The sequence below is a fragment of the Pleurodeles waltl genome, chromosome 12, assembly GCF_031143425.1.
Source record: "Pleurodeles waltl isolate 20211129_DDA chromosome 12, aPleWal1.hap1.20221129, whole genome shotgun sequence".
Classification (NCBI taxonomy): Eukaryota; Metazoa; Chordata; class Amphibia; order Caudata; family Salamandridae; genus Pleurodeles; species Pleurodeles waltl.
In genome coordinates, this window is record NC_090451.1 from 305,983,821 (window position 1) to 306,011,510 (window position 27,690).

Sequence of the window (27,690 nt, forward strand, 5' to 3'; positions counted from 1 at the left end):
AACCTCCTGAGAGAAGCTCTAGCACCTCCGATTTTCCAAGCACAAGTGCTTATATTATGTTGAATATATGTAGAAATAGAAAGAAAGAGGTGAAGTGAACTTTTCCGGGGAGGTGGGTGGGTCGCATGTGAATCTATGAAAGATTCCAATACTGGAGAACTACAGTTACAGATAAGTAACTTATTTTCTTACTCCAGTATTGGAACTTTCATAGATTCACATGCTTGAATCAGAGTAGAAAGCAATAACTATGCACATTGTAAAATGACAACATTTTAAATAAACAAAATATCTTAAACCACAAACCCTTCTTATCATCATGCATAAATTGATGAAGTATATGAGTGTACTGACATATGTCTCTCTCTCTCTCTATATATATATATATATATATATATATATATATATATATATATATATATATATATATATATATAATTATCTCTAATATATATAGGGATATACCTGTGAAGATACATGATGAAATTTGAATAACAAAACAGTAATAAAACATCATAAGACACTACTGTAACATGATCAATGTCTGAAAACCCGCTTACTTATGGGATTATGATAGCGTTCTCTTATCTTTAGATGCATTTCTGTTTTTTTTTTTTTTTTCAATGTGCATACCTGTTCTAGGATGGAGGGATGTAGGAGAAATGGCTCACCTTCACCTGAAGAGATTCCTGAGAACCGCCTGGCCCACTGCTACCTCTCCGTGCGAGAGGGACTCCAAGCAATAGTGCTTAGTGAAGGTATGACAGCTCTTCCATGATGCTGCCCTACATATGTCTTGTAGTGGCACTCCGGCAAACAGTGCCGCTGACGATGAGACTTTTCTCGTCGAGTGAGCATGCACAGATGACTGCAAAGGTTTGCCCGCTGCCTGATGGCAGAAGCGAATAGCAGAGGCGATCCATCTAGAAATACTCTGCTTGGATAGCGGGTACCCCTTCCTAGGAGCACTGTACGCCACAAATAGCTGATTAGAGCTCCGAAAAGATTTAGTCCTGTCCAAATAAAATTGAATGCATCTTTTCACGTCTAAAGATTGTAATGCCCTCTCCGCTGGAGTAGATGGATGAGGGAAAAAAGACTTGAAGACCAAAGGTTCGTTCATGTGAAGGTCTGACGGAACCTTTGGAATAAAATGCGGGTTAGTGCGCATTAGTAGTCTATCTTGTTTAAGCTGCAGGAATGGCTCTTGGATGGAGAGCGCTTGCACCTCACTGACCCGCCTAGCTGATGTAAGAGCTATCAATAAGGCAACCTTCCACGAAAAGTATTTGAGGGAAGCACAGTGGATCGGTTCAAATGGATGCTTCATCAGTTGTGCCAAAACAATATTCAAATTCCACGAAAGGAGGTGGCGGTCTGAAAGGAGGGTAAACCCTGAAAAGCCCCTTTAGAAATCTCTTAATCAGCCGAGAAGAGAAGAGCGAGGGTGTGTCATCTGAACGTCTGTATGCAGCTATGGCTGCTACATGAACTTTAATGGACGAGTGTGCTAGGCCAGATCGAGCTAACTGTAAGAGATACAGCAATATTTCTTCTGGTGGTGAGAGTAGAGGGTCGATTTGACGCGGATGACACCAGGCACAGAATCTTTTCCATTTACACTGATACGCCTTGTTAGTGCTATCCGCTCTGGCCTTTGACAAAACATCTCTGCAGTCCTGCGGGATGTTCAAATGCGCAAATTCTCTGTGGTGAGGAGCCATGCTGATAACCGCATTGACTGCGGATCGGGGTGCCGAACTTGGCCGTTGTTCATTGTTAGTAAATGAGGTAACGGCTCCAGTGGAATATGAGGTTTGACTGACAGAATGAGGAGCTCTGTGAACCAATGTTGGCGCGGCCAGTACGGGGCTATCAGTATGAGAGTGCACGGTTCTGTTTTCATCTTCGTGAGGACCCTTGGGATCAACAGAATGGGAGGAAAGGCGTAAGCAAAGATGTCTGACCAGACTATCGAAAACGCATTCCCCCAAGATCCCTTTTGGTGATGCCAACTTGCGAAGAACTGGCATTTGGCGTTGTCCTTCTTCGCAAACAGCTACACTGTTGGTGTTCCCCACTGGGGAAAAATCTGGGTCAGTACTGTCTGGTCTAGTTCCCACTCGTGGCAGTCCGATTTCTGCCTGCTGAGTGCATCTGCTGCCTTGTTGTTTATTCCCGGCAAGTGTACCGCCGATAGTGTGATGCCTTGCTGCGAGGCCCAGTTCCAGATCGCTTGGGCTTCCCTGGAGAGGGTGAGAGATCTTGTACCTCCTTGTTTGTTGAGATAGTGCATCGTAGTGGTGTTGTCCGTTCTTATCACCACTCGCGATCCAGAGATTCTTGGGAGAAACGCTTGTAAGGCGAGGTGCACTGCCCTGAGTTCTAGCCAATTGATATGCATTGATGCCAGATGGGTTGGCCATTTGCCACTTATTTTCAGGTCCTGTAATACTGCGCCCCAGCCTTCCAGTGAGGCATCTGTTGTTATGGTCCACGGGGCTGGCTGTTGAAGAAACGAGAGACCGATTGACAGATGATGCTTTTGAGACCAACACTTGAGAGTTTTGATCATTATCGGAGTTATTTGTATCCGGTCTTCGAAAGTGCCTGATACTTTGAGCCATTGACGGTTTAGCTGCTCCTGCAAGGGGCGCATCTTTAGCCGACACAGAGGGATCAGAGGTATGCATGAAGACATCATGCCCAATAGCGATTTGAAGAGACGGACTGTAACCTTTCGTCTTCTGTTTATGAAACTCCATAGGGTTAGTAATCTTTGTTGTCTCTCTAACGTGGGACATGCCATGCCGGATTCCGTGTTCAGTTTTGCTCTCAGAAAAGTAATACTGCGTACTGGTAGAGGGTTGGACTTCTCCCAGTTGATTGTGAATCCGAGATTGGTCAGTAAGGAAACGCACTTTCTTGTTGACTTGTGTGCTCCTGCGTAAGTCTTTGCCTTTATTAACCAGTCGTCTAAGTATGGAAAGACCTGGTGCTTTCTTCTCCTGAGAAAAGCTGCAACTGGTGCTAGGCATTTGGTAAATATTCTTGGGGCTGATTTGAGCCCGAAGGGAAGGACGCAATATTGATAATGGCTCCCGGCTACGGTGAATCTCAAATACTTTCTGTGGGCAGGGTGGATGGGTATGTGGAAGTATGCGTCTTTGAGGTCTAGTGATGACATAAAATCTCTTTGATTGAGACGCAGAAGGACGTCTTACAGGCTGATCATTCGAAACGATTGCTTTTTTAGGTATACATTTAGTTGCCTTAAATCGAGGATCGGCCTCCAATCCTTCCACTTTTTTCGAATGATGAAGAACCTGGAATAAAATCCTGTTCCTCGTTGAGCCCAAGGCACCTTCTCTATAGCTCCCTTGAGAAGGAGCTTGTCGACTTCTTCTTTGAGTTGTTGAGGATATCTTGAAGGAGCCCTGCGGGGAGGGTTGGAGGGAGGTATCTGGACAAATTCTAAAGTATGGCCCCGTTCCACTAATTGTAGGACCCACTTGTCTGACGTAATGGTTTGCCATTGACTGAGAAATAAGGAAATTCTCCTGCCCAGGGTGACAGGAGGAGGACTGAGAGTAGCCGGCGCCTCGAAAACATCAGGTTCTACGAGCTGAATCTTTGGCGGGGCGGGTTGAACGTCCACGGCCCGCCGGTCTACTATAGGCTGGTTGAGTCGGTTGCCTTTGGGAGTAGTATGGACGATATTGTTGTGAAGATGATGGATAGGAAGAATATCTCTGTTGTTGATATCCCCCTCTGTAAGAGGGTTGGCCACGCCCCCTAGCACGAAAGGCCGATCTTCGATATTGCAGGGTCCCTAATGACCTTGCCGTGTCCGTGTCCGTTTTAATTGACTGTAGGGCTTCGTCCACATGTTTCCCAAATAGCGCTTGGCCATCAAAGGGTAAGTCTAGGATTTTATTCTGGACTTCTGGGCGAAATGAGGTGGCTTTGAGCCAGCCCTGTCTTCTTAATACAGCAGCACCTGCAAGCTGTCTGAAAGCCGTGGTCGCTATATCCATTGCACAGTCTATAAGCTCTGCAGACGTGCGTTGACCTTCTTGTACAGTCTTATTTGCCTCTGATTTTACGTCTTCTGGCAGTTGATTAATAAAAGGTGCAATATCCGCCCAAAGCTGTCTGTCGTATCGAGACAAAATAGCCAAGGAGTTGGCAGCTCTAAGCACTAGGCTGGCCATAGATGAAAATCTTTTCCCTATGTTACCTAGCCGCCTACCCTCCTTATCTGGGGGCGCGGAAATCGGAGCAGAAGGATTTTTTTATCTTCTTTGAGCCGCCTGAGCTACTACTGAATCTGGAGGAGGATGTCCTGTCAAGAATGTTGGTGCATCATCAGGAGCTTTGTATTTCTTATCCAGACGTAGCAAAACTGCTGTGACTGTTGCCGGATTACTCATGACTTTAAGGCCTTCTTCCCACAGGTAGTTCACCATCAGGATAGAGCGCACAGACTTCTGAAAGGGCTCTTTAAAATCATATAGGAAACAATCTGTTTGCTTCGTAGGTAGCGGTAAAGCAAAATGCTTGGCTGCCCTCTCTAGGAGATTGTGAAAACCTCCAATGTCTTCAGGTGGGGACTCCACCTTCGAATGAGGAGAAGATGGAGCAGGAATAATATACTCGTCCCACTCTGAGTGAGTGTCTATGAGCTCTCCTTCCTCCTGATCTCCTTCTGAGATGTCAGTGTCTTGGGGAATTGTCATGTCCGGGGTGGCGACATCTGTGAGATGCAAAGACGTTGGTCTTTGATGTGGAGTAGAAACACTAGAAATGGGCGATGGAGGAGGCTGTTCTCCTTGTGGAGGAAACCTTCTGTTGTAATCCACTAACATCGCTCTAAGGCCAGTAAGCAGGTCGGAAGGAATATACGCTCCCTGCTGATACTGCTGATGCTCAGAGTAAGCCTGGGGATCATAAGCTTCCTCATATTCCTCCTCTTCCTGGTATTTTACATTCAATTCAGAGGGGCTGTGGGCTGTTCCAAAAGGCCCATCTTCATCTGAATCTTCATCTCCCTCCAAAAGATGTACTGGTACCAGGGAGGATACCTTACTAGGTGATGTGTGGGTTGGAGTTAACTTTTCCCCTCTTTTTTGATGTTTTTCCCTCGTCGACGGTGTCGTCGACGACGTGTAAATTGACTTTGTCATGGACGGTGCCGCCGACGCTGGACGCACCGTTATTTTAATAGCAGAAAGCTTCGCCGACGAGTCTACCGTCGACGATGGTAGGGCTGACACTGACATCAGCGCCGTCGACGATGTGTAGACGGTCGTCGACGCTGATGTCGTCGTTGGTGGTGTTCTCGACGACGATGTCGCTGACGGAGCCGTTGGCGATGGAAATCCTGAAGTAGCTGTCGTCGTCGCCAATGCGCCCACCGACGGTGCCGTCGACGGGGAATCCGTCGACGAGGCCTTTTTTCCAGTCACAGAGGATGGCTTTTTGAAAGGCACAGATGGTGGAACAGATGAAGATTTCCTGTGCCTCTCAGAACTGGAAGAATGTCTTTTCCCCTCTTTATTTGAGAGTTTAGTTGGGGAAGAAGATGGGCTGCGACCCTTATAAGATCCTGAAGCAGTCTTTTTGAGGGCTTTCCTTGAGATTTGTGAGGGAGATCTAGAGCGTGATCTTGCCCTTTTAGTTGATCTCTTGGATGTTGATGATTTCTCACTCTCAGAACCAGAAACTGTATCCTTCCTATGCTTTAGTTTCTGCAGCCATATTAATAATCTGCCTTCTCTATCTTTTAAGGTCTTAGAAGAAAAAGTACGGCAAATCTTACAGTACTTGGCTGAATGATCTGGGTACAGGCAGTAAATGCAGTCTTGATGAGGGTCTTCAGAATGAAGTCTTTTCTTCCCACAAGTCTTGCAGTCTCTAAAGAGACTTTTCTTTTCCTGGTCAGACATAGTTGAAAAATAGCTGACAAATCCAAATAAATGAGTTTCTCTGAGAGAAAAAGAGCTGAATAAAGGTGTGAAGACAGAGCAGAGCTGTGAGGAGACTCCCTAGCACGACGTGCGGTAGAAAATCTGAGGTGCTAGAGCTTCTCTCAGGAGGTTCTGAAGGGTGCTGTCGCCTGATTGGTGGAGAATCAGGTTTGGTCCTTTTCACAAAATGACTCTGATAGACTATGAAATTGAAGAGGCCTAGGGCCTTTTTCTCTTCAATATGTTTTAACATTACTTGTGAAAATTATACCGGGACTCCCATCTCGACGACGGGGAATGATTCAAGCATGTGAATCTATGAAAGTTCCAATACTGGAGTAACCTCTGTTCCTTCCACTGGGGAAGAGAGTGGGTAGCTTATAATTTAAATGGTGATCCCTTTAAAGGAGAATTAGAGTTACAGGAAAGTAACTATTCCTTCTCCTTCAGCTGCTCTCCGCAGTGAACAGCATACCATGGCCATTCCTACTAAATATGGTGGAAGTGTAAAACCTTAAATAAAGAACTTTGTAAAGAGGTTTCTCAATGAGATCTGACTTTGCTGGGCATCTGCTCTTGAGTCTGAATCAAGACAGTAAAGTGTTGTAAATAAACACTGCCTTCAAGGTAGCTGCTCTACAAATCACTGCAATAGAAATATTCCCCAATACAGATGCAATTTTACCTTTAGTACAGTGAGCTTTTGGTCTACTAGCCAAATATTTATTTGGTTTATTATGTCATACAAAAGTGCAATCTTATCCATTTGGCGACAGACTGCTTTAAAACAGCCAGCAATGTGCGAAAGGGACCACAGCTGCCAAACAATTGTTTGATTTTTTCTTATATCTTTGGTTTTGTCCAAATACTATCTAAGCATGCTCCTCACAGCTAATGTATGGAGAAATCTTTCAGTCTTGAAGATGGATATTGTAAGAAAGCAGGCAAAGCAATAGCCTGGTGTGCATGAAAATCAGCCATCACTTTAGGGAGAAGGTGGATGCTTCTGAATGATTACTTTGTTTGTTCTTATTAAATACTAATTGGGGTTATGGGAACAGAGGCTTGAATATCACTAACTCTTAGCCAAAAACAATAGCTACGAGGAACTGTGTTATACAACAAGTGTTTAGGCAAGCTTTTGAATGAACTCAAAAAGAAGAACCTTGATAGAACAAAATTTAACTCCCACGAAGGGGACGGTCTCTTGTGTGTGGGAGGAAAACACTGTCTTAATTCATCCTAAGAGTTTTCTGAAGATCATTTTCTATAGGCAGTAACAGCTTATTTAACGGAAGACAAATGCAATCCTGGGCTGGCCAAGGTATGGTAAAACTGCTTCTTCTTGACATGTAGAAGCACCAAAAGTTACATGAGTACACCAGATGCAAACTCTCTTCCATTTGAAGGTATATGAAGCTCTCCTGGATGGGCATTTAGCTCCACTTAAGATATCCATTAACTTCTCAGGAAGGTTCAAGTGCCCATATGGAATGAGTTCTGGATCCAAGCAACCAAATTCAACAACGGCAATTTGGAATGGAGGATCTGACACCCACACTTGTAAAGGAGATCCGGTGTGCAAATCAATCACCTATGTGAACCTTCCGATGAAGATCGATGACCAAAACTACAGTGTTGAAAGTATGCTTGCAAATAGTATAGATCACTGGCAAACACTCTGGGTAGCATTCCAACCCATTATTTTCCACCCACACCGCCACGCCAGACAGAGGTTTGCCTTATCAAAAGCAGTGATCCTACTCCTCAGGGAAGAGTCCAGGTTAGGCCCCTTCCACAAGGGACACATCCAACTATGAGTAGTTGGCTCTATTAGGCCTTGTAAGTGGGGCATAGCTTGGATCCTACAGCATATCATGCAAAGGACCCAAGTATGGATCTACTCTTGGCCTCTTAAGAGTGCTATATCAAACACATAAAAGATTATAGGGTGAATGCTTGCAAATAGTCCAAACCACTGGCAAGCACTCTGGGTGGTATTGTTGCCAGGGCCTCTTCCATGCTATTAGGGTAATCCTGGCCCTTGAATATGTTATCTTGCTAATGACTACTGGTATCAGTAGAATATGCAAAAACATGAAGAGAAACTTTCCAGACCAGTGGTTTACAGTGTATTCCCTTTCATCGTTGGTTGTAATACTTGGGAGGCAACATTTGGGTATTTCTAGTTGTCTGTGCTTGCGAAAAGGCCCAAATGAGGAAAACTCCAAATGCAGAAGATGTCAAGCAGAACAATGCAGTTTAAAATCCACTCGTATTTTTCTTGGAACATCCTGCTTAGCAAATCCACTACAGCATTTGGAAGCTTCATAGGGGAATTACAGTTACCCTCAGGTTCCTTCTCATGAGCCACTTCTGACTGAGTTTGTTGTGAGAATACTCTGGATCGTGTCCCCTCTTGCTTGTTTAAGTAAAACGCAGATGTAGTATTGAGTTAGTTGTGAAGGAAGGATGAAATGCATTCAGGGCTAGGTGTCCAGCTCTTAGTTCCAGGAGGCTCATTTGATAGGACATTTCTTGGGAAGACCATGTCCCTTGAATCTGAAGCTGACCATGTGTGCGCCCCAACAGAGTGTCATCAGCACAATCTAATCTGATTTATGACATCCTGATAGAGGTCCATACCACAAAGGAAATTATGTAATCAGCACCACCACGGAAGTAACTGGGCTGCATTAAAAGAAGGGAGAGTCTATTCTCCCATCTGTCTGAATACTGACACCACTGGCCCCCTAGGCACTGCTGCAAAGGCAAAACCTGAAGATGCAGTATCGAGAATACGCAGGATGTCATTGAATCCAGAAAAGATTAAATATCTCTCAATGTTGGATAGACCTTTTTCAGAAGATTGTGACACTTCAGAAGGGCAGGCAATAGCCTCTCCTTCAAAAGATCTGCTTTGGTATTCAGGGTGTCTAGCACTATTCTCAGGCAGTGTATAGACTATAGGGGATTCATGTTTATTTTTCATGATTGTCATGTGAGTAGACTCCGTAGAGAATGCCAACTGGAAATGCTGAAGGGCTTGTTGAACAGCTGAGACCTTGATCAACCAATTATCTAGATACATAGAGATCTTCTGTGTACTATGATGCACTGCCACACACTGGTAAAAGTTCTTGGTGTGGACTTCAAACCAAATATAAGGGCCTTGTACTGGTGAGATTCACTCTCTACAATGGATCGCAGGGACTTTCTTTTTCTTTGCAATAGGAATGTAGAAATAAGCTTCCTGAAGGACTAAGTTGCATGGCCAATCTCCTAAATTAAGCGGTGTGTAGATTTAATACTGTTAGGATCCTGAACTTCTCTTTCAATATCCATGTGTTTGATGTTTTGACACCTAGAATATGTCTGAACTAATTTTTAGATCCATATGTCTTCACCAGAAGATGGCAGGAATAAATTCCTAATCCTTTCTGGGAGACGGAACCCTTTCAACAGCCTGCTTCCAAAGAAGGATGCAGAACTGCTGAAGTTTGTCCAGCTGGAGTTGGTATGCTTTTTTTTGGAGGTGTGGTGGTGGGTGCGTTCTGAAGATGAGAAAGTAGCCCGTAAGTAGAATACTCAGCATCTATCTGCCTTTTGAGGTTTCCTTCCACTCATTAAGGTAGTTCCAAAAGCTGACCCCACCAGAGAGGGTAGGAAAATATGGGAAAGTGAGGAGTCACTGATTTTCTCATCAGGAGCTTTACCTACAGCTGCAGATGGTTGATTATCTGCCTTTTCCTCCTGACTGACACCTTTGATGCTACATTTGATGCCACTAAGGGGCTCTTAACATGCCTTTATTTAGGAGGTCAATTAAATCCTAATGTGTTTCTGGAGGAAAGTCGTCAGCGAACTGCTGAAGCGAATCCCATAGGGACCCATCATATTTGCCCAAAAGGGCAGTAGCACTGGCAGTTGCTGGTGTGCAACAGTTTTCCCTCCCACAGAATCTAAGCACTTTCTCTCCTTATCAGGAGTAAGAGTCAAAGAAGGAATAGTTGCATGATCCTTTCTTGCTGATGAGACAATGGCTGAGCCCAAAAGAGGGTCAGTTTTGAGGAACAATAGATGTTGCTCTAGAGGTCTGTATTTCTTCTGCAGTGTTGAAAGTGCAGCCTTCACAAAAGAAGATATAAATTGCTCCTTTACATGTTTAAGCAGCCCTGGAAGAAGAGGAAGGAGCAGTCTCAAAGACATATGCTGATGTAAAAGCTTTGATTATCACCAAAGTAGCAGTCTAAGAAAAGGACGTGAGGTGCAAAGTTTATTAGCACCTCTTAGAACAAGTTACTTGTATTTGGTAAAGTTCTTTCTGGTGGGTACTCTACATAACCACAGATTCCTCACACTTAGACCGGCTCTGGCACTTTTTTACAGCAGTGCTCTTGTGTGCTGCTAAGTGGCTCTGTGCAGCTTAGTATAGACTTCATTCTTCCCTGGAAGTGGCCAAGCGGATCACATACAGGCTCCACCACTGCACACCAATTTAGATTGACTCTTCCTGCACCCTAGGATATAGATCAGAAAACAACTGGAGATACCAGTATGCAGATCTCTAATATGGGACCTTTTTAGATAGTAAGAAGAGACTACTACACAGAATGGAGAGTGGAAGGGCAGTGAGGAATCCGTGGTTAGATAGAGTATCCACCAGAAAGAGAGTATACCCAAAGTAAGTAACTTGCTTTTCTGATGGACACTTCTAACTGCAGATTCCTCACCTTTGGAATAGATATGAAAGCAGTACCTCCCAAGGTGGAGAGTCTGTGGAGAGTGCTCAGACAAAAATTCCTGCAGGACCGAAGGGACAAAATGCACTTCCCGTCAGACCTGGCTGTCAAGGAAGTAGTACTTAGTGAACATGTGCACTGACACCCATGATGCAGCCTGATAGATGGCCATAAGAGGCACTCCATGTGGCAAACAGTGGCAACAGCCTTTGCCTTGGTGGAATGAGCCCCAAGTCCTTCCAGAGGCTGCTTCTTAGCCAGTACTTACCACATTTTAATGCAGAGAACTATTCACCCTGACACAGTAATTTTCTGCACTGTCTTACCTTTGTTTGCCCCAGAGAACCCCACAAAAAGCTGATTGTCCACCTGACTCTGCCTTATCTGTTGTGATAACACATGGCAGTGGTGTTGTCTGTGACAACTGCATCGACCTTCCCTTGATGGACAGCAGGGTGGCTTCAATGTCATGTGGATGTCTTGCAACACCTCCAGAATTATGCGGAGCTGGGTTTGTTCCAGAGATCTCCACCTCTCCCAGATGATCGCTGTCACCCAGCAGAAATGCATCTGTCAACACCGTCAGCTTTAGGGGGGGAAAACAAGAGTGGTCTTCCACTGGTCAGGCTACGGTGAAGCAGCCACCACTGCAATTCTTGTGCAGTCACCTCTGAAACCTGGATGATGTCTGACAGGTTTCCTTGGTACTAGACCCACTAAGACTTCAGATCCCACTAAAGAGTCTGCAAATGCCACCTGGCAAAATTGTAGCAGGATGTATGAGGCTAGCAGACCAAAAAGCCAAAGAACTGATCTCACAGACATCCAGGACTGAGGCTGAAACATCCAGATCATATCTAGAATGTCCTGCACTTGCTGCAAGGAAGGAAAGGCCCAGAACTGTGTCTAGAAGAGAGCCAATAGAAAGAAGCCTCTGCAAATGAGCCACGTGTGACTTGGGTGGACTGATCAAGAACCCCTAAGGTGACATAGTTAGCTGTAATTTGGAGGTGTTACATGGCTGACTGTAGTGAGCCTGCCTTCAACAGCTAGTTGTCAAGTATGGGAAAATTGGTATGCCCCAATTTTCGATGATGGGTAGCAACAACCAATCTCACTTTTGTGGCTGAAGGGGAGCATGGTAAACTGAAAATGCTCCTGGCCTACCTTGAACCACAGGTAACGTATGTGGGACTGTGGGATGCGCCCATAAAAGTATGTGTCCTGCAGGTAACAAGGTAACCATCCATTCGCCTGGATCCAGGGGATACAAAATTGGGCCAATGTGAGCATTCTGAATTTATCCTTCTTCAGAAAGGCATGTGATGGCAAATATCGAAATAGGAGGAAGGCCTCTGTCATTCTTCGGCACAAGGAAATAGAGGGAGTAATCATCTGTCCCCACTTCCAAGGTCGGCACCCCCTTGACAGTCCTTTTTTCAGTAAGGCCTTCACCACATGGGGCAAAATGGAGAGATCCTCCTATGATAGCTGCTGTGATGTTGGTGGAAAGTGTTGGGGGTCAGAGAGAAACGGAAGGGCTAAACACTGTTGGACTATCTGAAGTACCCATCTGCTGGATGTGATGGACTGCCACCCTGGAAGAAAATGTCTGATTCTACCTCCCACGAGGTGGTTGTGTGTCACTTAGAGCAAACTAAAGCAGTTTGGAGGATGATGCCACAGGGGTGACAAACTGAGAGGAACACTGTTCCTGGTGGCCTGCACAAAGTTTGCTTAATCCCTGTCTCTGGTACTGAAAGACCTGGGTGGCTGCTGCGGGGGTGGCAGGGTCCTGTCCATTTCTTTACTCCAGTTCCCTGGTGCGGAAGCTGATGAGTGGGAAGGCCCAAGGAAATAGTTGCTCTGCTAACCTTATAGAGTTTGAGGGCAGTCAGCCTTGTTACCAAAATGGAGGGACCTATTGAAAGGCATATCCATGAGGGATGCCAGCATATGTCGAGAAAAGCCTATGAATCGCATCCATGCTTGTCTACGAAGCACCACTCTAGTGCCCACTGCTCACCTCAAGCAATCTGAAGAATCCGGGATAGCCCTAATTTCATGCTTAGTGGTATCCTGCCCGAATGGTTTGAACCAAAGAAGCCCTACATTCTTCCTCATCCACAGACAAGCTCTTGCTACTCATGTCCCAGAGGGCATGCTTATAACAGCCAAACAGGCAGACCAAATTTTCTTACCTCAATGCCAAACTGACTGTAGAGAACATTTGTTTCCTGATTGCCTCAATCCTGTTTGACGCTCTGACCAGAGGAGTTAAGGGAAACAAATTAGGATTCACATTGCTGGTAGATGACTTGACAACTAAACTCTCAAGAGTAGGAAGCTTCATAAGAAAGTCCCAGTCACCAGGTGTCGGTCTGTGGAGTAAGGCCACCTGCATATGCCCCGGTGGCCATGAGCAAGGCTAGGCCCAAGTGCCCATCAAGTTGTCAAGTGAGGACTCCCATAAATGGAAGTAAGGGCTCAGACAAGGCTTGCCAATGTGCAAAACCAAAATAAGGACAGTAGCCTTGGCTTCAAAGGAAGGCAGCTGTAGGTCTAGGACCTCAGCCGTGCATCTAATCACTATAGCAAATAAAGTTCTCTCCACCGTTTAGGGTCCAAGGGGCTAAACTAACCCAATGTTCGGGGAAGTATCAAGCCCACTGGGCTCCAGCAATTCCATGTATAGACTGTTTTGCTTTTACTGTGGGGGGTATATCACCACCCTCATCATTATCAGGTGGTGGCAAACTCTGGCTAGAATCTGAGACAAAAAGATGATGGATCATCCGAGGAAGGCTCCGTGATACAAGTGTTTTGTCTAAGTCAGAACATATAGGAACTGGCTGTGCTGGAGGCCAGTCACAGCGTGACCATGGTCAGGGTCGAGGTGGATTTAGTTAAGACACCAGAGTCAGCAATGACTCAACCTCTGGCACCAGTGACTTTGGGATGGCACAGATGAAAAAAGAACTGCCACAGTTCATGGAGCCGCAGTGGAAGTCGACACTGGAGTCAGTGTGGAACCAGAGTGGGTTTGACAGGCCCAATAGCGTAGGGGATGGACTGAACTGCAGTAGCCTGGCTAGAGACCCATGCAGATTCTTGGGGCCAGGAGGTGCACCAGAGGAAGGCGGAAGAGTGCCAAAAATACACAGATAGCCTCCTTAAAGGCCTGAGCCTGCTACAGCATCACCAATGGCCCAGGAAAATATGGGATGAGGTGGATCAGTTGTGGAAAAGGTTCCTTGAATGGGGATCTGGAGCTAGAATGATTGCCACTTGATGCACTCCCAACTTCTCTTATGACAGAGTGATGAGATGGGGTCAAGTCCTGCTTCAACTTACAAGACAATTTCAACAGCAAAGAAGACCTGTTGTGGGACCTGGCCTGTGCCCTTGACTTATAGCAGAACTTTTGGTAGATCTGTGACTTCTTTCGGTGTTCCACGACATACAGGTTTGATTCACTGTCCCAGATCACCTTTGGGTGTACGAGGGCACATTCTCTGCATGTCTGGAAGTTGCGCCCATAGTCTAAATGCGAGAAACAGACTTAGGCCCTCATTAAGACATTGGCAGTAAGTGCTGCCTACCGCCGCGGCGAAGACCGCCAAAAGACCATCGCTGCGGCTAACATCTGTTCGCCAAATTATGACCACAGCTGGATTTCTGCCACAAGAAGGGCGGAAATCCAGCTGTGGCCATACTGGCGGATGGTGTTAAGGTGGCACTGCTACCACCAGAAGCGCCACGTCAGTAGACCGCCGCCAGCCATATTATGACAAATAATATGGCCTGATGGTGTTCTGCTGGGTGCGCTGCTGGTGGTAGCAGCGCCCCGTCCCCTGCCGGAATACCCCCTTGATGCAGGTAATGAAAATGTCACTTACCCAGTGTACATCTGTTCGTGGCATTAGTCGCTGCAGATTCACATGTTTGGCACAGTCCGCTGCCTGGTGTTGGGCTCGGAGTATTACAAGTTGTTTTTCTTCGAAGAAGTCTTTTTGGTCACGGGACCGAAGGACTCCTCCCTCTTTGGCTCCATTGCGCATGGGCGTCGACTCCATCTTAGATTGTTTTCCCCGCAGAGGGTGAGGATGGAGTTGTTTGGTATAAATAGTGCCCATGCAATGGAGTGAATATGTATGTATGATAAGAGTTTCTAAAAATTATTTACAAATGTTCAGATGTTTAAGGTTTATGATCTACTTCTAAACGGCTACAGGCTTCCCGGGGAGGTGGGAGGGTACATGTGAATCTGCAGCGACTAATGCCACGAACAGATGTACACTGGGTAAGTGACATTTTCAGTTCGATGGCATATGTTGCTGCAGATACACATGTTTGGCATAGACTATAAAGCAGTTACCTCCCCTAAAAGCGGTGGTTTAGCCTGTAGGAGTTGAAGTAGTTTGGAATAATGTTCTTAGTACAGCTTGGCCCACTGTAGCTTGTTGTGCATTTAGTACGTCTACACAGTAGTGTTTAGTAAACGTATGAGGCGTAGACCAGGTTGCAGCCTTACATATTTCGCTCATAGGAATGTTTCCTAGAAAGGCCATTGTAGCACCTTTCTTTCTGGTTGAGTGTGCCTTTGGTATAATAGGCAATTCTCTTTTGGCTTTAAGATAGCATGTTTGAATGCACCTGACTATCCATCTAGCAATGCCTTGTTTAGAGATTGGATTTCCTATGTGTGGTTTTTGAAAAGCTATGAACAGTTGTTTTGTTTTTCTGATTAGCTTTGTTCTGTCAATGTAATACATTAGTGCTCTTTTGATGTCCAATGTATGTAGTGCCCTTTCAGCCACAGAATTTGGTTGTGGGAAGAACACTGGCAATTCTACTGTTTGATTTAAATGGAATGGTGAGATTACTTTTGGCAGAAATTTTGGATTTGTTCTTAGAACTATTTTATTGTTGTGTATTTGAATAAATGGTTCTTGTATGGTAAATGCCTGTATTTCACTTACTCTTCTGAGGGATGTGATTGCAATGAGAAATGCGACCTTCCAGGTTAGATATTGCATTTCACAGGAATGCATGGGTTCGAAAGGGGGACCCATGAGTCTTGTTAAGACGATGTTAAGGTTCCATGAAGGAACTGGTGGTGTTCTTGGTGGTATAATTCTTTTTAGCCCTTCCATGAATGCTTTAATAACTGGTATTCTAAATAGAGACGATGAATGAGTAGTTTGTAGGTAAGCAGATATAGCTGCGAGGTGTATTTTTATAGATGAAAAAGCGAGATTCGCTTTTTGCAAATGTAGTAAGTATCCTACTATGTCTTTAGTAGAGGCATGTACTGGTTGTATTTGATTGGCATGGCAGTAGTAAACAAATCTTTTCCACTTAGATGCATAGCAGTGTCTAGTGGAAGGTTTTCTAGCTTGTTTTATGACCTCCATGCATTCTTGTGTGAGGTCCAAGTGTCCAAATTCTAGGATTTCAGGAGCCAAATTGCCAGATTCAATGATGCTGGGTTTGGATGTCTGATCTGTTGTTTGTGTTGTGTTAACAGATCTGGCCTGTTGGGTAGTTTGACATGCGGTACTAGTGAAAGGTCTAGTAGAGTTGTATACCAAGGTTGTCTTGCCCATGTGGGTGCTATCAGTATGAGTTTGAGTTGGTTTTGACTCAACTTGTTTACTAGATATGGAAGGAGAGGGAGAGGGGGAAAAGCGTACGCAAATATCCCTGACCAATTCATCCATAGAGCATTGCCTTGTGATTCGCGGTGTGGGTACCTGGATGCGAAGTTTTGGCATTTTGAGTTTTCTCTTGTTGCGAACAAATCTATCTGGGGTGTTCCCCAAATTTGAAAGTACTTGTTCAGAACTTGGGGGTGAATTTCCCATTCGTGGACTTGTTGGTGGTCTCGCGAAAGGTTGTCTGCTAGTTGGTTTTGTATTCCTGGAATAAATTGTGCTATTAGGCGAATGTTGTTGTGAATCGCCCACTGCCAAATTTTTTGTGTTAGGAGGCACAATTGTGTTGAGTGTGTTCCTCCTTGTTTGTTTAGATAATACATTGTTGTCATGTTGTCTGTTTTGACAAGAATGTATTTGTGTGTTATTATGGGTTGGAAGGCTTTTAACGCTAGAAATACTGCCAACAGTTCTAGGTAATTGATATGAAGTTTTGTTTCGTGTATATCCCATTGTCCTTGAATGCTGTGGTGATTGAGGTGTGCTCCCCACCCTGTCATGGAAGCATCTGTTGTTATAACGTATTGAGGCACTGGGTCCTGAAATGTCCGCCCTTTGTTTAAATTTTTGCTGTTCCACCATAGAAGCGAGAGGTATGTTTGGCGGTCTACCAACACCAGATTTTGAAGTTGACCCTGTGCCTGTGACCATTGTGATGCTAGACACTGTTGTAAGGGTCGCATGTGTAGTCTTGCGTTTGGGACAATGGCTATGCATGATGACATCATGCCTAGAAGTTTTAGCACAAATTTTGCTTGTATCTTTTGGTTTGGAAACATAGCACTTATTAGCTTGTGGAATGCTTGCACTCTTTGTGGACTTGGAGTGGCAATTCCTTTTGATGTGTTGATGGTTGCTCCTAGATATTGTTGTGTTTGACACGGTTCTAGGTGTGATTTTGTGTAGTTGATGGAAAACCCCAGTTTGTGAAGGGTTTGTATGACAAAGGTGGTGTCGTTTGCGCATTTTTTTACTGTGTTGGTTTTGATTAGCCAGTCGTCTAGGTAAGGGAACACATGTATCTGTTGTCTCCTGATGTGTGCTGCTACTACTGCTAGACATTTTGTGAACACTCTTGGTGCAGTTGTTATTCCGAATGGCAACACCTTGAATTGGTAATGTATTCCTTTGAATACGAACCGTAGGTACTTTCTGTGAGAAGGGTGTATTGGTATATGAAAGTACGCATCCTTTAGGTCTAATGTGGTCATGTAATCTTGCTGTTTGAGCAGTGGAATGATGTCTTGTAGTGTGACCATGTGAAAATGGTCCGATATGATGTAGGTATTTAGTGTCCTGAGATCTAATATTGGTCTCAATGTTTCGTCTCTTTTTGGAATTAGAAAGTACAGGGAGTAAACTCCTGTGTTTTTTTGTTGTACTGGTACTAATTCTATTGCATCCTTTTGCAGTAGTGCTTGAACTTCTAGTCCTAAAAGTTCTAAATGATGTTGTGACATTTTGCGTGTTTTGGGGGGGATGTTTGGTGGGAAGTTGTGGAATTCTATGCAATAGCCATGTTGGATTATTGCTAATACCCAATTGTCTGTTGTAATCTGTTGCCAAGATTGGTAGAATTGGCTTAGTCTTCCCCCCACTGGTGTTGAGTGAAGGGGTTGCGTGACTTGAAAGTCACTGTTTAGGTGGAGGTGTTTTTGGAGTCTGGAATCTTCCCCTACTCCTTGGGAATTGACCCCCCCGATATCCCCTGAAACCACCCCTTTGGAAGGAACCCTGATATGGTGTGGTTCTTGATTGTTGGCTGGTGGTGTCTGTGGGTTGGCCACGAAACCCCCCTCTAAATGGAGTTTTTCTGAAAGAGCCTCTGCTCTGCGGGGAGTAGAGTGCGCCCATGGCTTTGGCCGTGTCTGTGTCCTTTTTAAGTTTTTCAATGGCTGTATCCACTTCCGAGCCAAACAATTGTTTCTCGTTGAAGGGCATATTAAGGACAGCCTGCTGGATTTCAGGTTTGAAGCCTGAAGTGCGTAGCCAAGCGTGTCTCCTTATGGGGACAGCAGTGTTGACTGTTCTTGCTGCAGTATCGGCTGCGTCTAGTGAAGAGCGGATTTGATTGTTTGAGATCGTTTGTCCCTCTTCCACTATTTGCTGCGCCCTTTTTTGGTATTCCTGGGGAAGATGGTCTACGAGAAGTTGCATCTCGTCCCAGTGTGCGCGGTCATATCTGGCCAGCAGCGCTTGTGAATTTGCGATGCGCCACTGGTTGGCTGCCTGTGACGCCACTCTTTTCCCTGCCGCGTCAAATTTTCTGCTTTCTTTGTCCGGAGGTGGGGCGTCGCCAGATGTATGTGAATTTGCTCTTTTGCGAGCTGCCCCTACTACCACAGAGTCGGGTGGTAACTGCGAAGTAATAAACACTGGGTCTGTGGGTGGTGGTTTGTATTTCTTATCCACCCTTGGGGTGATGGCTCTTGATTTTACGGGCTCCTCAAAAATTTGTTTTGCGTGCCGTAACATCCCTGGTAGCATTGGGAGACATTGATATTGGCTATGTGTAGCCGAGAGGGTGTTAAATAAGAAATCATCCTCTATAGGATCGGAATGCAGTTGGACATTGTGGAAGTCTGCAGCCCTAGCCACCAGTTGCGAGTATGAGGTACTGTCCTCTGGCGGTGACGGCTTTGTGGGGTATGACTCGGGATCATTGTCCGGCACTGGGGTGTCATACAGGTCCCAAGCGTCTTGATCCTGATCGTCATGACTTATGGTAGTTTGCGCTGGTGAGTGCATTTGTGGCGGTGTTTGTGCCGGCGATGCCTGTGGAGGAGAGGGCGGAGGCGTGACTTTTTTAACCACTTTGGCTTGTGGTTGTGTGTCATCCTTTGGAAGTCCGATCTTTCTTTTCCTCATGATTGGGGGAAGGGTTGATATCTTCCCTGTATCTTGCTGGATGCACAGTCTCTTTTGTGTGTAGTCCGATTCTACACTTTGGAGCTCTTGTCCAAATTTGTGCATTTGGCCACTTAGTCCTTGTTCCTCTGAGTAGGATGAAGGTGTGGTATTTTTCGGCGCCGAGAGAGAATCTTTTTTCGGTTTCGGCACCGACAGAATTTTTGTTCCTTTCGGCATGGATTCTCGGTGCCGATGTCTTTCGGTGCCGGTATCTTGTTTTTGTCTCTCGGAGCCGCTTTCTCGGCTCCGAGGTTGCTCCATGGCGGTCCCTCGACCGGAGTCGGGTGTCTTCGCTATGGGCGTGCCCTTTTTCGGCCCCTTCGACGGGTCGCCTGATTTATGGGTCGAGCCATGGCCTGTTGGCAGTGGCGTCCCCTGGGCTTTTGGTTTGTCGATGGATTTACTTTTCGACGTCTTACTCACAGTTTGTTGCTGTTGTTCGACGTCGGAGTCTCCGGATTCTGATTCCGGAACCGAGAATGTTTCCTCTTCGTCGTCGAAACGTTGTTTTGTCGACGTGGACGCCATTTGGTGACGCCTGGCTCTTCGGTCCCGGAGTGTTTTTCTGGACCGGAAGGCTCGACAGGCTTCACAGGTATCCTCCTTGTGCTCGGGGGACAAGCACAAGTTACAGACCAAGTGCTGATCTGTATAAGGATACTTACTGTGACATTTTGGGCAGAAACGAAACGGGGTCCGTTCCATCGGCTTCGATGTCGCACGCGGTCGGGCCGACCAGGCCCCGATGGGGGATCGAAACTGCCCCAAAGTCTTCCGATGATCGGTGTCGATGTACCTAACTATCCCGATACCGAACGGAACAATACCGACGCTTTCTTCCGAGATTCTGACTAACTTTCCGAACCGAAACACGGAGCGAAAAGGAATACGTCCGAACCCGACAGCGGAAAAAAAACAATCTAAGATGGAGTCGACGCCCATGCGCAATGGAGCCAAAGAGGGAGGAGTCCTTCGGTCCCGTGACCAAAAAGACTTCTTCGAAGAAAAACAACTTGTAATACTCCGAGCCCAACACCAGGCAGCGGACTGTGCCAAACATGTGTATCTGCAGCAACATATGCCATCGAACATTGGGTTTCCGACAGGGGAGGAGGGGGTTGTGTGTGTGTGTGCGCATGAAACTGTGAGTGTGTGCACGAATGCGAATGTGTGTGTAGTGTTGTTTGCGTGTGTGTATGCATGTGTGAAAATGCATGTATGAATACAAATGTGAATGCGTGTCTGCGTGAATGGGTATATGGACGTGTGCTTGAATGAATGAATGCATGCGTGTATGCCTGAGTGAGTGAGTGTATGTATGTGTGGTGCATGTCTGCCAGTGTGCATGAATAAGGGGGATTGGAAGGGAGGGAGCATGGATGGAGGGGAATAGGGGTGTCTGGCGAGTGTTTTCCTCCTACCAGTGACAGGGAAGGAATTCCCTGTCACTGGTAGGGCCTACTGCCATGGTTTTCGTGGTGTTAGGAATGCCATGAAAACCATGGCGGTAGGCAGGGTCAAAATGCCACCGGTGGTACATTAGAGGTCGCCGAGCTGAGATTGTTATCTCTGGCCCAGCGGCTGCTACTGCTATGGCCGTCGGAGTGGTATATGGGCGGGTTGGCTGCAGCCAACCCGCCAATGTCATAATGTGGCAGTATGTACCGCCAGCCTGTTGGCGGTACTACCACCACATTATCACCGACCACCAGGGTCATAATGACTCCCTTGGTTTCCAACAGTCTAGACACAGTTTGACTTCTGTATTGTTCGGTGGGGTAATCACTCTCTTGCACACTGGAAAAGAGGATTTCTGAAAAGATTTGTCAACCAACGAAAAGGTGAGCGGAGTTCTAGATATGCATTTGAAAGCATGGAAAGAAAGGAACTGATGTCGATGAGCAGGGGTGGCACCTGTATGCGGGTCTGCTCTGTCACTTCCGGGGAAGAACGAACTCAAAGTGGAGCCGCAGTGCTCCAACTAGTGGCACGTGGGAGCAATGCTGTGAAAATCTCCGGTTCATGTCTGACACATAAGGAATTTTCTAAAGGTGAGGAATCTGTGGTTAGAAGCATCCATCAAAATTAAAACTCTTTGACAAGTATTGATATCATCAATATCATCCTTAAGGCCGGTGGTAAATCTGCCAAGATCGGAAGGTATCTTCTGGTTCTTCACTTTGAAGAACTTGAAGACACAGAATATGCTCATGCCTTGAAAAACGTCTTAAAGAATAACTCAAAGAACAATATCTTCTAGAGTAACTAGAATGGCGAGAGCTCCCTCTTACGCAGACCTCAGGAATGGAAATACGTGCACTTATAGGTTTCCCTTGTTCTCTCTCTGCTGACATTCCACATTCTCCTGAGAGGAACAATAAACATCTGAGCTCTTCAGTCTATGAAGAGAGATTTTCTCTCCATTCTTGCAGGTAAACCTTGGAAATTTCTTGAAGTGGTCAGACAATTCGGTATTTGAAAGGCAAATAATACACACATTTTCTGTGAAATGAAGTCCACTTTTCAGGAAGAGATGACTTTTTATGTAGAAAGAAAAATACTTCAAGTCCTTTAAATCCAAGTCTGTATTTTTAGTTCTTATTACGAAGATAGATATTATGGGAGTCATTACGAACCCCGGCGGTTCAGCCCGCCATGCCGGCGGCGGCTGAAAAGCCCGCCACGGCATAGCGGTCTGAACAGCCATATAATGAACACCTCCTCCACTGCCAGGCTGCCTCCGACAGGCAGCCTGACGGTGGATGGAATCATTATCCGACAGGGCAGTGCTGCTGCCCTTCGGATACAGATCTCTACTGCCCCAGCCTTAAAGGCTGGCAGAAGGGGTGCTCCGGGGCACCCCTGGGGGCCTCTGCACTTCCCATGCACTTGGCATGGGAAGTCCAGGGGCCCCTGTGCAGTGCCCTATCGCGCAGGTCACTGCCCGATTTACGGGCAGTGATCTGTGCGACAGGTGCAGCTGCACCCGCCGCACAGAGGAGCCACCGCCAATGTCCCGGCCAGGCATTCTGCTGGGCCGGCGGGATCCTAGGGGGGCTGGCGGTCAGTGGAATGACCGCCAGCCTGAACACGGCGGTGAAGACCGCCGTTTTCATAATGAGGGCCTATGTCTCTTTTGAAGTATTATGCCATGGTACAAGCCAAGCAACACACCATATTCATCAAAACTCCCAGGGGTTAATAGTATTCTCAGTAAGACAGTTTACTATATAAGCACCTTGTGATACCTCTGTCTGGTTAGAATTTGCTCAAGCCTTCCCCTTCATGCAGCACTCAATAATCCATGTGTATTATGAATTGCCAATAAGTGAATCAAATTCTCTAAAATGTCCAGCATACCTTTGAGGGACTGCTACTGAAATAATAGAAAATCTTCTCTCGCAACTTAAGAGGATCTTCACTCTTGTGAGGAGAAATGTAGATTGTGTGATTCTGGGACAACTGGACTCGGCGTGGTGATCCAAACCTTGTGCATGGATATGGAGATAGAGGGGGAGCTTCAATCTGCTAAAAAAGAAAAACGGGAAACAACACATTTTTAACCAATTATGAATAAGGGCACTACTGCCAGCAGTGTATACAAATTAAGATAGAAGACAAATGGAACAAAGCCACTGATTTAATTCAGCTAGAAGAGTCATGAGAAAAAATGTTGCCTTAATGTAGAAAGGGATATGTTAAGAACACAGAATCTGACTTAGAGTTTGGCGGATGGGATACTCTGTCACAAATGTGACTGATATTCCGTCCGTGGTATTACAAATTCATTATATCCTACAACACTTATAATACGGCAGACTAGGTATCCATCACTTTTGTGACTGAGTATCCCATCCGCCAAACTCTAAATCAAGCATACTTTTCACAAATAATAAGTTGAAGCAGTTCATGCAAAGCACCATGTTGCAAAATTTGAAATGTGACAAAGGGATTCCAGTTAGACAAAGCCCTTTAAAGGAGCCAGGTGTACTCTTTATGGTCCAGTTCCAACCTTATCCGAGTGCTTAGTGTGTCCTAGACTATGGCCCTCATTCCGACATTGGCCGGCGGCGGTCGCCGCCGGCCTGTCGGGGGCCGCCAGAATACCGTTCCGCGGTCGAAAGACCGCGGCGGTGATTCTGACTTTCCCGCTGGGCTGGCGGGCGGCCGCCTTCAGGCCGCCCACCAGCCCAGCGGGAAAGAGGCTTCCACGATGAAGCCGGCTCGGAATCGAGCCGGCGGAGTGGAAGCTGTGCGACGGGTGCAGTTGCACCCGTCGCGTATTTCACTGCCTGCGAAGCAGACAGTGAAATACATTTAGGGGCCCTCTTACGGGGGCCCCGCGACCCCCCCTACCGCCATCCGGTTCCCAGCGGGCGGACCGCCGGGAACTGGATGGCGGTAGGGGGGGTCGGAATCCCCTCGGCGGCGCAGCTAGCTGCGCCGCCTTGGAGGATTCCTATGGGCGGCGGTACACTGGCGGGAGACCGCCAGTGTTGCCGGTCCGACCGCGGCTTTACCGCCGCGGTCGGAATGCCCATTGGAGCACCTGTCGGCGGCGCTCCCGCGGTCCTCCACCCTGGCGGTTTGAAACCGCCAGGGTCGGAATGAGGGCCTATGTTTCTTCTTGAGGTGAGGCTTGCTTTGGGACGTACTCTACGTTAAAAAGTTAAAAGAAAGATTTGATGGCTCCACTTCTTGCCAGATATTTCCAGGCATCTCACCATCACTATGGGACTTCATCAAAACGGAAATCTGACAGGGCACAGTGGTTTAAGATACACTGTGAGGAAGAGGAGCTGGCTTTGCTTTCCATTTTTTTCAAAAACTTAAAGAGGTTTGGGTTAACAATCTACAAAAGTATAAAGAAGTTGCTTTCCAAATGTTAGCTGCCGTTTGTATACACATTGAAAAGCTGTGATCATACAAAGGGCCACTGCTTTTAGGTTATTTGTTGCCCTAGATAAATGGCTAATTTTGGTTCCCTGCACATTTTTGCAGATTAGGGAGCATCTACATCAATCTCCCGATGAAGACCCAAATGAAATAATTTACCATTAGGGTGTCAAAATGTCGACAACATTTTACAATTGGACTGCCATTCTCTGGATTTAAAACCACCTGGGCGGAATTTTATTATAAAACTCACCCTAGTTCCAAAAACCATAGGCAGCCACTGTAGGAAAGCACTCTTTTGGCATGGTTAGCCCCAACATTTTGCCTGGTGTCTGATGTAATTTCAACTGCAAATGCACTGGGTTCCTATCTTTCTCCTCAAACTGCACAGTTGTTTCCCCAATTGGCAAATCCTTTAGCACCCTCTGTAAGTCCCTAGTAAATGGTACCCCTGGTACTGAGGACTTGGGGTACTAAAGAGGGTCTTGAATTGTGCCACCCTAAGGGACCTTCATCAAGCACATGACAGGCTGCCACTGCAGGCTGCGTGTCTTGGTGCAGACAAAAGTGAAAACACAACATGGCACACAGCCTGTGTGCCATGTCCCCTAACACTGCATATAATATATGTAAGTTACCCCTGGCAGGCCTTAAAGCACTGCGGAAGGGTGCATTATATTACATGTAAGGGCATATCTGCAAGAGCAGATATGCCCCTGCTATGTGTTTGTCGATTCTCAGACAGTAAGTGACCAGGGAAGCCATTTTAAACACATATCCTGGACATTGATCACTATGAGTTCCCCAGCTACATGATGGCTTCACTGAAGACAGGGATGTTTGGTATCAAACATCTCATATTGGTGAACCCACACGAATGCCTGTGTTGGATTGACCCATACATGCACCCAGAGGACACCTGAGAGGTGTTGCCTGAAAACCTACCATCTACTAGTGTGTTAACTGACTGGTCCTTACCAGTTCAGCCCCCTTAGCCATGTTTCTGACCCGCTAAGGTGAGAGCCAGGTCTCTCAGGGTCCAGAGGCAAAAGCCTGCACTGGGCGGAGGTTGACACCTCCAGGCAGGATGGATATTCCAGGGAAGGAAGCTTCAAAGGCCTAGCTGCTTTTGATATGCAACCCATGTCTCTCCAAATGGCGGAGATCACCAACCCCCATGGACTGACCCTATTTATTGGCAGCAAGACAGGCGGGAAAATGAGGCAGATTAGGAGATGTGTCCACTTCATGCCAGTCCACCCCTAAGGAGGACGAACTGAAATCGACACCACTTTTTAAAATGTCCCCATCTTGGTTGGGAAGGAATTAGGCCACTAGGGTTAGAGTTATGCCCACTTCCCAACAGAAGTGATCACAGAAAGGGTGTAGCCACCCTAAAGGTGGGCAACCTATTGGCTGACACCAGGCACTCCCTGTAACACCCCTAAATTAAGTATTTAGGGGGCACTCCTGAACCCTGGAACTCCGATCCTAACGACCTCAGAAGAAAAAAACAAAGAAGAGATGCACCTGCAGAAGAGAAGAAGCAGCTGACCTGTTACCAACCACACCAGCCTGTCTACACTCCTCGATGGACTCTACACCAGAAGACGCCTTGTCCTGCAGCTGAACCTCCAGAAACCTGGGAGGACTGCCTGACTTCGAAAAAGACTCAAGTCTACCATGAGCAGTGGACCTGCTTTCCAACCAACTCTACAAAAAGGACTCTGTAGCCTCCGGAACTGCAAAGACCCGACACCTGAAGATACCACTGCACCCGCCATCACCGACCTGAGTGGGAATGGACCTCCGGCACCAGCAAGGTCCCCCAGCTTTCCAGTGTCTGTTTCTTTTGTGGTTTCACCCTCCTGGACTCCCCGAAGTCACCTTCAGTCTCTGCATGCAAGCCCCCTCTCTCCTGCAGCCTCTGTCATGAGACAAATCTGACATCTGCACCCGTTGCCGCCGGCCCGAGTTGAAGTAGACCGCTGGTGTCAACGATGTCCCCCAGCTCTCCTGAGCTCGAGTCCAATGTGGTTTCATCCCCCCTGGACAACATAACGACGCCTGAAGCCTCATACCACAGGACCCCCTGCAACCGTAAGTGCTCCTCAACTAGGAAACTTAACGCCAAAGGACACCCCTGCATCCGTTGCCTCTGGGACTTGGAAAAGAGGACCAAAGGTGCACATACGTCCCTATCGCCCCATGTTTGCAACCTACCTATTGTTTGTCCCTGACTGCCCCCCCCACCCACCAGTAAGAAGCTGGCCTGGTGTGTGGTGAGCACCTATGGTGTTATCACCGCATGCCAGGTCCAGGTATCCCCTATTAGTGAGTTGTAGGCAGGGGCTCTCTAGAGGTAGCTGTGGATTAGCAGCCAAGACTTACCTGGGAGCCATGCAAAGCTTATGCAATACTACTTTAGTCACACAGCACTATCACACATGAAAGACCTACACAGTGTTACAAAAATAAAGGCACTTTATTATGGTTACACAAATACTAGAATACTAATAGGCAGTCCCCCCCCCCCAACTGAAGGTAAGTAAACACACTAATTATATACACAAGAGCAATCAGTAAGGAGCAAAAAACAACAAGCATTGGCAAAAGTATTAGAAAACAGTGTAGGCCCTAGGGGAGGGCCAAACCATATACCAAACAAGTGGAATGCAAGATACAGTCCCCCACCCTAGGATGTGGAATTGTTAGAGGGGAGCTGAAGGAACCAGGAACCTCAAGAGGTGAGCACCAGAGTGACCGCCAGCAACCAAGAGAGCAGAGGTAAGTATCTGGTTTTCCCCAAAACCAACAGGAGGACTTAGTAAAAGGATTGGGGAAGCCCCAGACCAGATTGGCAGAACCCAAAGGTGGATTCTGACAGAAGAGGACTTGCAAGGGAAGGTGACCAAGTCCAGCTCGTGATGTAGTGTCCGGTTGTGGCAGGAGCCACTACCCACCCTTCTGTGGATGCAAGACCAGGTCGATGGGGGAAGAAGAAGACCAGCTGTGCAGCGCTGAAGAGGAAGAGGAGTTCCTTAAGCAATGCAGATGGTATCCCACATTGGCTGTCGGGCTGCTGGGGGTCAGTGGTGCTGAAGAACTACCAACAAGCAGTGGTTACTGCAAAAGAAGAAAAGGACGAGTTGCAAGGCTGAAGAGGACCAGCAAGGTCCAGGGGACTCAACCTAAGGAGGGGAGTCCGGGGTGACCCTCAGCAGTCGGGAGAGTCACCAGAAGAGGATGCAGACCCCACAGGCAACCCACTGGCAGCAGGCACAGCATGTCGCAGTGATGCCCACTCAGCACACCTGAAGAGGAGTCCCAGGTCACTGGAGCAGCAGAGAGGAGACAGTGCTTGGCAGGAAGATGTGCTGGGGGCCAGGGCCTCACGAAGCCTGACAATACCTTGGAGCAGGAGCAAACAAGCCTTGGTAGCTTCAAGAGTTGCAG

At 46.7% G+C, this 27,690-nt stretch overlaps 1 protein-coding gene across 1 annotated transcript in view; it reads right to left on the minus strand.

Annotated features, from left to right (window-relative positions):
* RBL2 (RB transcriptional corepressor like 2) overlaps positions 1-27,690 on the minus strand; it is a 533,156-nt gene that overhangs the window by 66,286 nt on the left and 439,180 nt on the right. Inside the window, exon 21 of the mRNA XM_069216335.1 lies at positions 22,699-22,866. Coding sequence (XP_069072436.1) covers positions 22,699-22,866 — 168 coding nt within the window. The remainder of the gene's footprint in view (positions 1-22,698; positions 22,867-27,690) is intronic.